Genomic DNA, 11,966 nt, shown 5'->3' with positions numbered 1-11,966 from the left:
AAATGTTTGATTTTAAATGTAATAATATAATCATTTATATATAATTATTTTTAACTATTATTATTTTAAGTTATTTTAATCTACTTATTAGAAAACTTTTAACTATTATAAAAATATATTTAGCAAATATTTTAGTTAAATTGAGATTACAATTTAGCTTATACATTTATCACTATAATTTATCATTTTTAACTATTTACAAAATATTCTTTGGTTTTTTAAGTGACCTGAAATTTATATTTAAGTTATCATTGTAACGTTATATTTAAGTTAAGAATTTAAGTATTTTGTCCAAATGTTTAAAAGTTGTAGTTTTAAATTGATAATGTTTTACATACAACAACATATTAAGTATAATAAATTAAGTATAATATGTAAAAAGTTAAATACATAACTTTATAAGTAGAAGTAAATTTATTTTTTTTAAAATTAAATTTTAGTTTATTTATGATTACACTTTAGGTTTGATATATATTTAACATTATTAACCAACTTATAATCATTATTAGAACGACACTAAAATTTATTACTTTTAACTATTTACAAAATATTTTTTGTTGTTTAAGTTAAACTAAAATTTATATTTAAGTTCACCTTGTAATTTTATATTTAAATTAATAATTTAAGTATTTTATACAAATTATTTCAAAATTGTATCTTTAAAATGATAATGGTTTACATCCAACAATATATTAAAACTAATAAATTAAGTATAATATGTTAAAAGTTAGAAAGACATAATTTTATAAGTAAAAGTAAAATATTATTTTAATATTTAAATTTTATTTATATATGATTATACTTTAGATTGAATATGTATTAAACCTAATTAACCAAATCATAATTATTATTAGAAAAAAAAATCATAAAAGTTTCAAATGCATATGATGAAAGGAAAAATATTTCTTTTATATATATATATATATATATATATATATATATATATATATATATATATATATATATATATATATATATATATATATACGCGGTTCAGTTTTCTTGGTTATTTGCAAGACTAGAAACTGCAACGTTGATTTTCATTTTGGGTTCGGTTTATGTGGTTTTTCTGGTTTGTGGTTCTGTTTTTACTCACATCTAGTGGTTACGACCAAATTTGTATACATATTCAGCCAAATTGGCATATTTTCTTGAAACACCAATTTTTCAAACAAAATTTTCGATTTTTATAAAACATAATTCCATCAATATTCATAGAAACAACCCCTTTTAATTGTTCAACAAAATAGTACAAAATCCCAAGATCAAAATGTCAAGCTCCAAACGTGTGTGTACGGATCAAGCCGGCGCCTTCCCACGGTCGTCACTAGTACCTGAAACAAATAACATCAACACTGTAAGCACAAGGCTTAGTGAGTTTCCCAAAATACTGCATATAACACATATTAGCCACTCGAGGCTATAACTCTGTGGGTCCGTGCACCCAAACTCTGTAAACCTTCAGGTTCTAACTCTGTGAACCTTCCGGTTCTAACTCTGTAAACATGCACAGCATCAAACACATAAAAGTAATGCAGTACAACACATAACATACATAGCATACAAATACTCTATCACATAACTCTGGTTACCTACTCAAGGTAAAGTATAGTGAGAAGACTCACCTCGCGTGTCTCGGTAAACCGTAACCCTGAAATCGCTAAACACTCGATCTGCCGAGCTGAAGTCCCCCTATAGCACAATATATCTCTAATTAACACTTTCCCAACTAGGGTTGACCATACCATAACAGGACAATCTAGGTCAACGCTGGTCAACGGTCAACTTGACCGGACTCGGCGAGTGCACTATAGCGACTCGGCGAGTCTGAGTGCATTCACCAATTTCCCTGGAATCCTCTCTTGACACGTCGAGCATCCCCTCCCAACTCGACGAGCTCCACCTGGCACGAGTTGTGGGGCCACCACGACTCAACTCGCCGAGTCTCAAGAACAACTCGGCGAGTCCGGTTTGACTCGGTCCACCTGTCCATCCTGACTCCCCCTTGACCCACTGAGTTCACTCATCCCAACTCGGCGAGGCCACTCGCTGAGTGGTCGTGCAACATTCAAGCTACTCGCCGAGTCTGTTCTTCGGACTCGGCGAGTCCGTGCCATGCACTGACTCAATCTTGCTCTAAAGGCCAGATCCAGTCCACTAATCCATAGATCCAGTCCCCCCATGCTTATTTAGCACGTAAAGTCACAATCTTGATGCGTAAATAACCTCTACATGATCACAAATGATGTTTTTGACTCTACTACTTCAACACAAGGCCAAGGACTCCATTTCCACCCATAAAGCTTGATGAGTGAGGCCCTCTGGACCTCTATGGATCCAGATCCATGGTCTCAACTCAAAGAGGGAACCAAAGGGCACCAAATCACCCCATAAATGATCATATTAAGCCCTAACTTGCATCAAGTTTCACCAAACAGAAAATGGTCCGAAAATAATACCTCTAGAGTGATGATCCAAGCTCCAAATCCACGAAATAGCAACCTCCTTTGCTTCCTCTTGCCTAGGGCCTCCTTCTTCTTGCTAAACAACACACACAAGATCAAGATTGGCTCTCTTTCCTTCACAAAACGCTCAAGAACTCTAGGGACACTCTCTGGGGGTTGGGTGAGTGCAAATGACGGCCATAAGGCCCCTTAAATAGGCCACAAACCCGGAGATTTAGGGTTTCATAACACAGCGCAGACTCGCCGAGTCCATACCCTGGACTCGCCGAGTCCAAGTGCGCACCCTCGCTCAATCCCGCGTCCCTACTCGGCGAGTCTGAGCCCCAACTCGCCGAGTCCCTCTTACAAAATAACACAATTAAACTTACATTATACCTGGTAAAATCCGGATGTTACATTTCTCTTCCAGAATGCTCTTAAAAACAATTTTACATATAACCATTCATTTTACGATGATATCCCTGTGAGCTCGTCGTTGCTAGATTGTTTCGTCTAAATCCTTTCTAATATAATTGTTTATACACGTTAATCTATTTTCAATTCTACACATTTCGTCTACATCACTTATAGCGTAAGTCTTTAGCTGAATGAGACTTAGACTACTAGGTGTGGGCTCTTATCACACCCAAATTGTCACACCTCATCATTCTAGTCATAAGTTGGTGTTATAACACTAAGGATGGAAATTGACAACACCAAATAACATGGATAATACCTACTATTTTTTTTTTTTGATGTTTTTAATTTCTATTATTCTAATTTGTTTTATTTTTTTATTTACTTCATATATTTTCTAATTCGTTCTATTTTTTTAATATATGTCATATATTTATAAAAAAACATATAAATTAATAAAACATAATTTCATTAACTAGAAAATTAAAAATACCATAAAAATTTTTAAAAAAATAAAACAAAATAAAAAAACATTACAAACTTTAATATATATATATATATATATATATATATATATATATATATATATATATATATATATATATATATATATATATTGAAAAAAAACACACGATAGTCATAATAATTTAAAAAAAAAAAAAAAAAAAAAAAAAAAAAAAACACCGACAAACTATTTTTCGCCCAAGTATTTTCTCTCTGTTTGTGCCTTCATTCTCCGTATCACTTCAGCTCGTCTCGGTGGTAAATTTTCTTCGTTTGTCGTAAGAATTGTCAAATCTTTCGATATGCGATCTTCTTGGGCTTCTTGACGAAGGAATTCCAAATGCTCCCGTTGCAATTCGAATCTTTTATTTGCGATTTCCATGTGCACGTCGAATTTTTTTTCATGTCCTCGTTGTCTCGAAGTCGACTTTCATTCTCCTCCGCATGTCGTTGAGCTCACTTCGCTTTGTGCACCCCACCGGTCGTCGTGGCGGAGAGATTTCATCGATGTCGTCAAACTCGTTCGGGATCTCATCGGTGTCCACGTTGAGGTCGATGTTCGTTTGTCCATCGGAAACGTCAACCGAACCCGAACCACGAGACCTCTTCGATTGTTGTTCCGATGATGTTGGCGTTTTCATCCATTTTGGATCTTTCCTCACTATCTCCCATACTTTTTCATAATCAAATATGTGTCCCATTTGCAAGTGATATTCCTCCATCGCGGCTCTAAATACATCGAAATCATTGCCACCACTTTGACGTTGCGAAGAAAGTTTGTTGTATATGAAATTGAATTTGGTGCACTTCCGGCTAATTTTAGTCCATTTTCCACTAAGCATATCATTATTGCGATATGTTTCATCCTTGTTCAAAATCGTGCGGAATTTGACGATTACGGCATCCCAAAAAGCAACTCTCTTCATATCGTTCCCCATGGTTGGTTGTTTTGAAGTACCGCACCAAACCACCGCCAACGCATGCTCTTCATCCGGTGTCCACCATGTTGGAGGTGCTTCTGTTTCATCCGTCCCAACAACGACCTCTTTTCCTTTCTTTTTTGGTCTCCCTTTTTTTCTCGATGCTCTCTGACTACTGCCAACTTGCGTCTCGACAACGGGTTCTTACGTGGGTGTGGGTTGTGTCACTGTTTGGCTCATGGAACCGAATGTGTGAAAAAGGTTTTTTTGTATGTTTGCATTTTGTTGCATAAATAGTGAGGTAGGGAATTGTATTGGGGGTGAGGCGATATTGAAAAAATTACCGGAATATGGAATTTGTGGTGAGTTTTGGGAGTTTAGAAGGTTCATGTATCCCTTGTATCCCGCAAAACCCAATTGAGTGGATGTGTTTGTCTTCGGAGGAGGGGTATTCGGATTTTGATCCATCCAGGGTAATTTTGTTTTGAATGAAATAGAAATAGATATAGATAAATAGAGATAGAGAGGTAAAATGATATATATATATATATATATATATATATATATATATATATATATATATATATATATATATATATATATATATATATATATATATATATAAAGTAAATTGAAGAAGTAATTTTACAACGGTATTATTACCGTTTTTCAACGGGAAAGAAATTGAAACGGTCGAAAATTACACGTTATGACTCGTTATTGTGGTAACATCGAATGGCGTAACGCGCTTTAACGCGAGCTTGGGGTGGTGTTCCCCGTGATGGCGGCATTAACAGCGTATGCCACGTAAGATAACGTGGCTAACACGTTGTCCACACCCGTTAAGTCTTATATGCTAGGCCAAAAACCTTTAGTAACATTCTATTTATATATTTTTCTTATTTTCACACCAAATTAATTATTCAAAATCTCTCGTAATACTCTATTTTTGCACCAACAAATTTCTTGCGAAATTGATTTTCAAAAATCTCCACAAGAAAAAAGAACTTCAAATTTGTATTTAAAGTTTTTAAACAATTTGTCATTAAAAAACTGCAACTTCATTAGATAAACGTTCATACATTTCTTTTTTCTTTTTTCATTATGATGATCATACATAAAACCAATTTTGTAGCAAATTAGAGATTTCCCAAGGGTTTAGAATTGTTTTTTTTTAACTAAATGAAAGCGACTTCATTGTATTGTTAAATAACAAATATCGAATTCAAAACACTAACATAACCAAAACGCATATTTCCAATGAACCTAAAAGACACTAAATACATTGTTCCTCGAAACATCGAAGAAATCAAGAATTCAAGATCACAAGCACATGTGCAAGAGATCTAAACTCACGTGTGCCCACATAAAAATATCTTTGATCCATTAAAAAGATTATTATATTGTCACATTTAGTCTCGTTTCTAGACACCATATTTTTTCCCACCATAAAGATAATATACTCAAAACTTCGAAAAAATAAAAAAATTATAAAAAAAAAGTCAATTTCGTTGACCAACTCCAAAGTGAAACCTCCCTGTTCCTTGATCATTAAAAGCGTACTCAAGTCTAAGAGGACCTAACGGAGACGCTACACGCATTCCCACTCCATAACCATATCCACTTCCCGGCTTTAACCTAGCCCCCGCAGGATCCCCTTTTAAAAATTTAAAAATTAAAAATTAAAAGGAGAGATATTAAATTATTAATAGATTGAAAATAATAATAATAATAATAAAGGAATTACCAGGAACGGTTGGGCCTGAACCAAGATCAGTTCCATAGTCAGCAAACATGGCTCCTTCTACGGGCCCCACCTGCGAGGTCAACCAAATACACAAAATCAAGGGTAAAATAGGAATTTCAAACTAAAATAAATCACTTACCAAAGGGAAAGAAATCTCTCCACAACCAACAGCGTAAGATCTCCCTGATCCAATTGCTCCTTCTTCATATCCTCTCACACTGTTTGTTCCACCAATGGGGAATGCTTCATGGGGAGGGAAATTTCCCACAACATGTCCACCAGATAGACTGTGTATTCATACAAAATTTTAAACATGTTTAAAAAAAAAAAGACGAAAATACCCCTACTTCTTTCTTTTATTAAGCAGTATGAAGTTATACATTGCCCATATCCCCATATTGATAGCAAGAGTAATGTTAGTTCCTATTATGGATTAAAAAATGTACATTGCCAAGTCAGCAATTTAGATATAATAATAATGATAATAACTAGAAAATGCCCCTCCACATAGAAAATTAAAGGGACTGTTTTTGAAAAAAGAAACATCATAGGGACCATTTTGTAATTCATTTTCTACGTAAGGACAAAAGCTCATTTTTTAATAGTTGTTATTAGACAGGGGAATTTATGTAATTTTTTATACAAATGCACCATTCGTGTAAATATAATTCTGCACAAGGACATATTATGTAAATTACAAGGACTGTTCTTGTAACTTATTTTCTACGTAGGGACCAAACATGTGAAACCTGCAAACATGCGAAAGGTAAAGAGATGAAAAATGCCGGTGTTCAAAACTGAGGAGCTAAAAGTGGCACTTTACAAAGTGAGGGATGGAGAGTGGCATCCGACAAAGTGGCGGAAAGTGTAAACGTACGAAAGTTTAGGCATCAAATATGCCAAAATAAGAAAGTTTTGTGGCTAAAGTCTAAAACAAATGACTAATTTTTAAGATTATTTGTCGCCAAAGTCTAAAATAACAAAAATATTGGGCCAAAAATGTAAAACTACAGAACTATGCATTGTGGCCAAAATTCAAAATAAAAACTTTAGCAGCAAAAGTCTAAAAACCTAAAACTTTACTATTCATAAGTCATTAACAACAATTTTTGTTTTAATATATATAATACAATAATAACAAAAGTAGGTTGCTATTTCCTGTACATTAATTATTATTACCTCAAATTAAGGGAAGCAGGGCCAATTGCAAGGCCTTTTCTTGCACGACAAGTAACCCTATTAAAAACCAGCCATTCTGACCAAACAGGAAGCCCCTGCTCCATATTTACAACTAACTGAAAAAAAAAAAAAAAAAAAAAAGCTGTGAGGGCATTTTCGTAATTATAGAGGAGAAAAATAAAAGTTTGTTATATATATATATATATATATATATATATATATATATATATATATATATATATATATATATATATATATATATATATATATATATATGTGTTACCATTGAAGAACTAGGGTCGCTTGAACCAGTGTAAACAGTTTCAAGCTTAGCAAGTACCATATCATCATGGATATTTCCACTACATTGAAAATATGAGGAGAAAATTGTCATTTGTCAAGTTTTGAAAGTAAGGTTGACTAACAAGGAAAGAGGTGAAAATTACCTTGCGGTTAGTGGGCTGCTGTGGTAGTCGCGTATCATTGGATTCCCTTTTTCATCACGAGCACCAGCACGCTGTTTTTAATGTCAAAAACTATTATTTATAATTTATATTTTAAAAAATAAATAATAATGGACAGAATTGTGGAATGATAGTAAGGTATTGTTTTGGTATCAAGGAATCAACGATGGAATGGAATGGTTCATTCCATTCCATAGTTTGTTTTGCTCGATGGAATGGAATTGGAATGGTACGTGATCCCTTCCGTTTTGTTAAGTTTCGTTCTTAGTCGTGGAGTGTTTTTTTTTTTTTGTGATTGAATGATAAATTGTGATATAATGGATTTTTATTTATGTTTTTTGGGTAATTTATTAAAATTATAATGTTATTTTTTGTGAAATAACGGAAACGTATTGTTGTTTTATTTGAACTTATTTTGAATGATAAATAGTGCAATAGAAGTATAAAACAACTTTTGATTTATGTAATTTTTTATTATACAAAAAGATTTGAATTTTTTTTTGCTATTGTTGTAAAATCACGAAATGTATTGCTTTAATTATAAATTTGTGATGGTATGATTAATTGCAATTTCACGAATTTTTATTTATGTGTTCTTCAGTAACGCAATAAGATTTAGATTTTTTCTTAGGTGTTTTATTTAAATTACAACGTTACTTTTTGTAAAATAATGAAAACATATTGTTTTTTATTTTAAAATATCTGGAATGATAATAAATAGCAATAAAACAATTTTTTACTTGTGTATATTTTAATGATGCAAAAAGATTTTTTTTTAAACGTTATTGTGGTAAAATAACAAAAAATATTATTTTTTTTATAACTTATTTCGGGTTTAATGACTTTCTATTATGTTCAACTTTCTTTCTTTTTGTAAATGAAACTTCATTAATAATAATTAGAAAAACGTATAAATTAGAGTTAAAACTTAAAACTATACATTCTATTTACATATAATATTTATTAAAAAAAAAAAAAAAACATTTCATTCCTACACAACAGTCAAACATGACCATGGAATGTAATGACTGATTCCATTACCTTACCAATTCCATTACCCTGTCCATTCCATTCCATTACCTTTACTTTCAACATTATTTTTTTTAATTATTATAAATTTATAATACCTGAAAAATAAGCCCTGCTGTTCCACTCCATTTTGGTCTAAAAGGGCGACTATATTCAATGCCAGCTGTAATCCTTCCAATGGTTAGATTAGTGTTATTGGGTTGATTTCCATGAACAAGAGTTCCAGGGGTTCTTGAATTCTGAAACACAAACACCCATAAATAAAAATCTAATCTTTTTTACAAAATTCAATTCAATTTTCAAAAGGGTACCTGAACCATTATTGTTCTTGATGTCCTTTTATCATCTCCTTCAATCCAAGGATCCGTGTAGTTGATCCTAAAGATCGAGTCAATTTGTCCCCTTTCAAGTGAAAGATTTATCTTTTGATTCCTCCCAAATAGATTTCGATGATAAAGTGCACAGCTTTAATAAATAAAAAAAAAAACAAATTCAAAGTTATAACCTTTATACAAACAAAAGTCAAAACCATGTAAAAAACAATTAAAAGTATAATCTTTCACATTATATTATTACCTTCCGATAAGTCCTGCTAAAGGGCCACTTGTGATCCTACAAATGAAAGAAATAAGTAAAACTACTATAAATCAATAAGTAAAAATAAAAATCTTTTATTTTTTATAAAAAAAATAAAAACATACCCACTTGAAATTCCACCACCAGCTGAGATACCTCCACTTACACGTTCAACTGCATTAATAGTGAGGTCCACCTTCCCTGAATCTGTAGAAAATTGCAACATCTTTGATTTATAAAAAAAAGATTTTATTCTATTTTCTGAATCTTGATTATATGAATTGGAATGTCATCAGTTATATTACCTCCAGCAGGTTGTGGAACAATACTAACATCTTCCATAATTCCCATAGCTAACAATGTGTCTACATCTCTTTTTGCTTGAAGCATACTATATACCTGATAATAGCATTTCACCTTTCATATTTGATATTGCATCTTCATTTTTAACAAATTTTAATAAAAGAAAAAAGGTAATTGTTAATAGAATGCTACATGTTGTTTAAAATACCTGCCCTTTTTTGGTATTAAGTTGCCTAAGAATCGTCTCAGGCCTTGTCTTACCTGTAGTTGGCTCACCACTGAATTTTAAAAAACAAGAAATAGATGTTAATGTTAAAAATCAAAAGATTTTCAGAATTAAAGAATTATATAATTAGAAAAATTAAAGATCTTCTTACGTTCTACGGAGAAAACGCACGGATATATTGTTGACCTCTGCTTCTGAAACTTGTAACCTGATAATTCCTCCAGAGAGAATCTCAATTCCTGAAACCTGATCATTTCAATTTCATCATAATAAACACTGTTATATAGTATATAATATACCATTTTTGGATATTAATTATCAACTATGTTGTTTAAGAGAAAATGGTAATGAAGTTGGATGCTAACCAAACCAAAAAGGCCACGCTCCATATACCACCCGTTAATGGAGTTTATAACATGGTCTAATTGTCGTATGTTTACAATTTTTCCTGCATAACTTAACAAAATATCAGTTAAACACAGTGGTAACTTAACTTTATGGAGAATTGATTCATTCAAAAGATGAAAGATACATACCATATCCATCACGAAATTTATCTTCTACAAATTTTGTTGGCAAAACATTGGCTCCTTCACAAACCAGGCCTTGGAAATCTTGGTTTGGTTCTACCTTATGCCAAAAGATACTGGTGTAAATAACTCCATACTATTGTATAGAATTATAGATATGTCTTACATACTCAAAGTATGAGTTTTTATGCATACATAATACCTGGAACACTAAACGGATGCCATCACGAGTATCTACTGCTACAGGCATGCAAGAAGAGAAATACCCGCTTCCGATGATCCTATGCACATCTTCCTGAACTTCGCGTGTCGTTAAAGCTGAATTAGGTCGACATGTTTTCAATGCCGCAATGGCTTCTGCCTCCAAATCTTTCCTTTCAAGCTCCTCTCCGTCCTTATTTCTCACCAAAACCTCACTGATTAGCACACGCTCGTCGTCATGTCGGCTCACTGAATGACTCTTACTCGATTGAGTTACTTCACCGCCCTCCTCGTCGACCCGGGTCAACGCCAATGAAGCCGAGCAGAGTAGCGGTGGTTTTTTGGAGTGATAAGGGTTTGAGGGTTTTGGAGGTTTCTGAGTACTCGGTTGGAATTTGTTGATGGAAGAAGATATGAATTGAGTGAGTGAGTGTTTGGAATTGTTAAGAATTGAAGAAATTGAAAGATGGAGGTCGGCGAAGAGAGGAAGTGGGCGGCGGTGATGGTGATGGTGTTGATGCCGGTGGTGGTGAATAGGGACAAAAGGAGGGATTTTAATGGAGGACGATCTGAATTGAATGGATTTGTTTTCCGGCATTGTTTGAATCGGCGGTGCTATGATGCTCGCTAACCTCCGGAAAACCCCTAATGAAAGTCAGGTCGATGGTGGCATTTTCTAGGGTTTTGGTTGATTACTGAAATTTTGGGGATGCAGTTTTCCTAGCGATACTGAAAGCTGTCCTGTTTGATGCTTTCGCCTAACAAAAGAATTATGATTTAAAAAAATTAAATTACATAAATAAGTTTTTATTTTTATTTATTTATTTTTACCAGGGTTTGGAACTGGAAATTATACCACACTTGTATCCAAAGACCTGTTCCGAAAAATCTGAATCCGAAATTATCCAAAATTTTGGATATCGGAATTTTGGATGTTCGAACTTTTGGATTCGGATGCAGATAGTCACTTTATACATTTTCGGATATTTCGGATATCCGGTATCCGAAATTATGATCTCTCTCATTAGTTTTTGCTATTTTGCTTAGATCTAAATCATGGATGCTAATGACATGTAATGTTCATTATGTTCCGTGTTCATTCAAATATAATATTAATTTTATAAACAAAGATCGATGTTGTTGCTGTTTTTAGACCAAATTGGTTAGTTGACAGTATGTTACTATTTTTTTTAAATGTGTTTTAATTTGTGGAAATAAAAGTTAGCAAAATGGAGCTTTTGAGTAAACGGTTCTAATTGTTTCGCAACCTAGAGTGACTTAACCATTCATTGTTTATGTGTTTCAAATTCATACTTAATGGTTTTTAATTTGTTTAATATAAAATTAGGTTCGTAGACTATCAGTAGGTTCATATATTGATTGTTTTAAGGTTTTGTGCAGGGTTTATTTGATCTCCACATTGACA

The 11,966-nt window shown here is 32.8% G+C and overlaps 2 protein-coding genes across 2 annotated transcripts; both read right to left on the bottom strand.

The window, feature by feature from the left end:
* Positions 1–3,766: 3,766 nt before the first annotated feature.
* Positions 3,767–4,303, bottom strand: LOC145002582 (glutathione S-transferase T3-like). Its single transcript, XM_078961827.1, has one exon. It carries the CDS (start codon positions 4,301–4,303, stop codon positions 3,767–3,769), a length of 537 nt encoding a protein of 178 aa, XP_078817953.1.
* Positions 4,304–5,644: 1,341 nt separating this feature from the next.
* OEP80 (outer envelope protein of 80 kDa) lies at positions 5,645–11,300 on the bottom strand. The gene is made up of 16 exons (XM_078960348.1): positions 10,542–11,300; positions 10,346–10,439; positions 10,175–10,257; positions 9,961–10,055; positions 9,792–9,861; positions 9,586–9,679; positions 9,406–9,487; positions 9,281–9,316; positions 9,016–9,169; positions 8,803–8,943; positions 7,658–7,728; positions 7,495–7,573; positions 7,212–7,327; positions 6,172–6,319; positions 6,033–6,102; positions 5,645–5,942 (listed from the first exon to the last, which is right to left on the bottom strand). Exons 1-16 carry the CDS (start codon positions 11,136–11,138, stop codon positions 5,788–5,790), a joined length of 2,085 nt encoding a protein of 694 aa, XP_078816474.1. The 5' UTR covers positions 11,139–11,300; the 3' UTR covers positions 5,645–5,787.
* Between the last annotated feature and the right edge of the window lie 666 nt (positions 11,301–11,966).

This window comes from Lactuca saligna, chromosome 6 (genome assembly GCF_052625555.1).
Source record: "Lactuca saligna cultivar CGN05327 chromosome 6, ASM5262555v1, whole genome shotgun sequence".
Taxonomy (NCBI): Eukaryota; Viridiplantae; Streptophyta; class Magnoliopsida; order Asterales; family Asteraceae; genus Lactuca; species Lactuca saligna.
This window is presented reverse-complemented; position numbering and strand designations above follow the sequence as displayed.

Coding starts and splice junctions, on each gene's coding strand:
- LOC145002582 (XM_078961827.1), bottom strand. CDS start 4,303: ATGGGGAACGATATGAAGAGAGTTGCTTTTTGGGATGCCGTAATCGTC.
- OEP80 (XM_078960348.1), bottom strand. CDS start 11,138: ATGCCGGAAAACAAATCCATTCAATTCAGATCGTCCTCCATTAAAATC. Junction 10,056..10,174: donor AGCGTGGCCTTTTTGGTTTG/GTTAGCATCCAA, acceptor TGAAATGATCAG/GTTTCAGGAATTGAGATTCT. Junction 9,317..9,405: donor GGTGGTGGAATTTCAAGTGG/GTATGTTTTTAT, acceptor TTTCATTTGTAG/GATCACAAGTGGCCCTTTAG.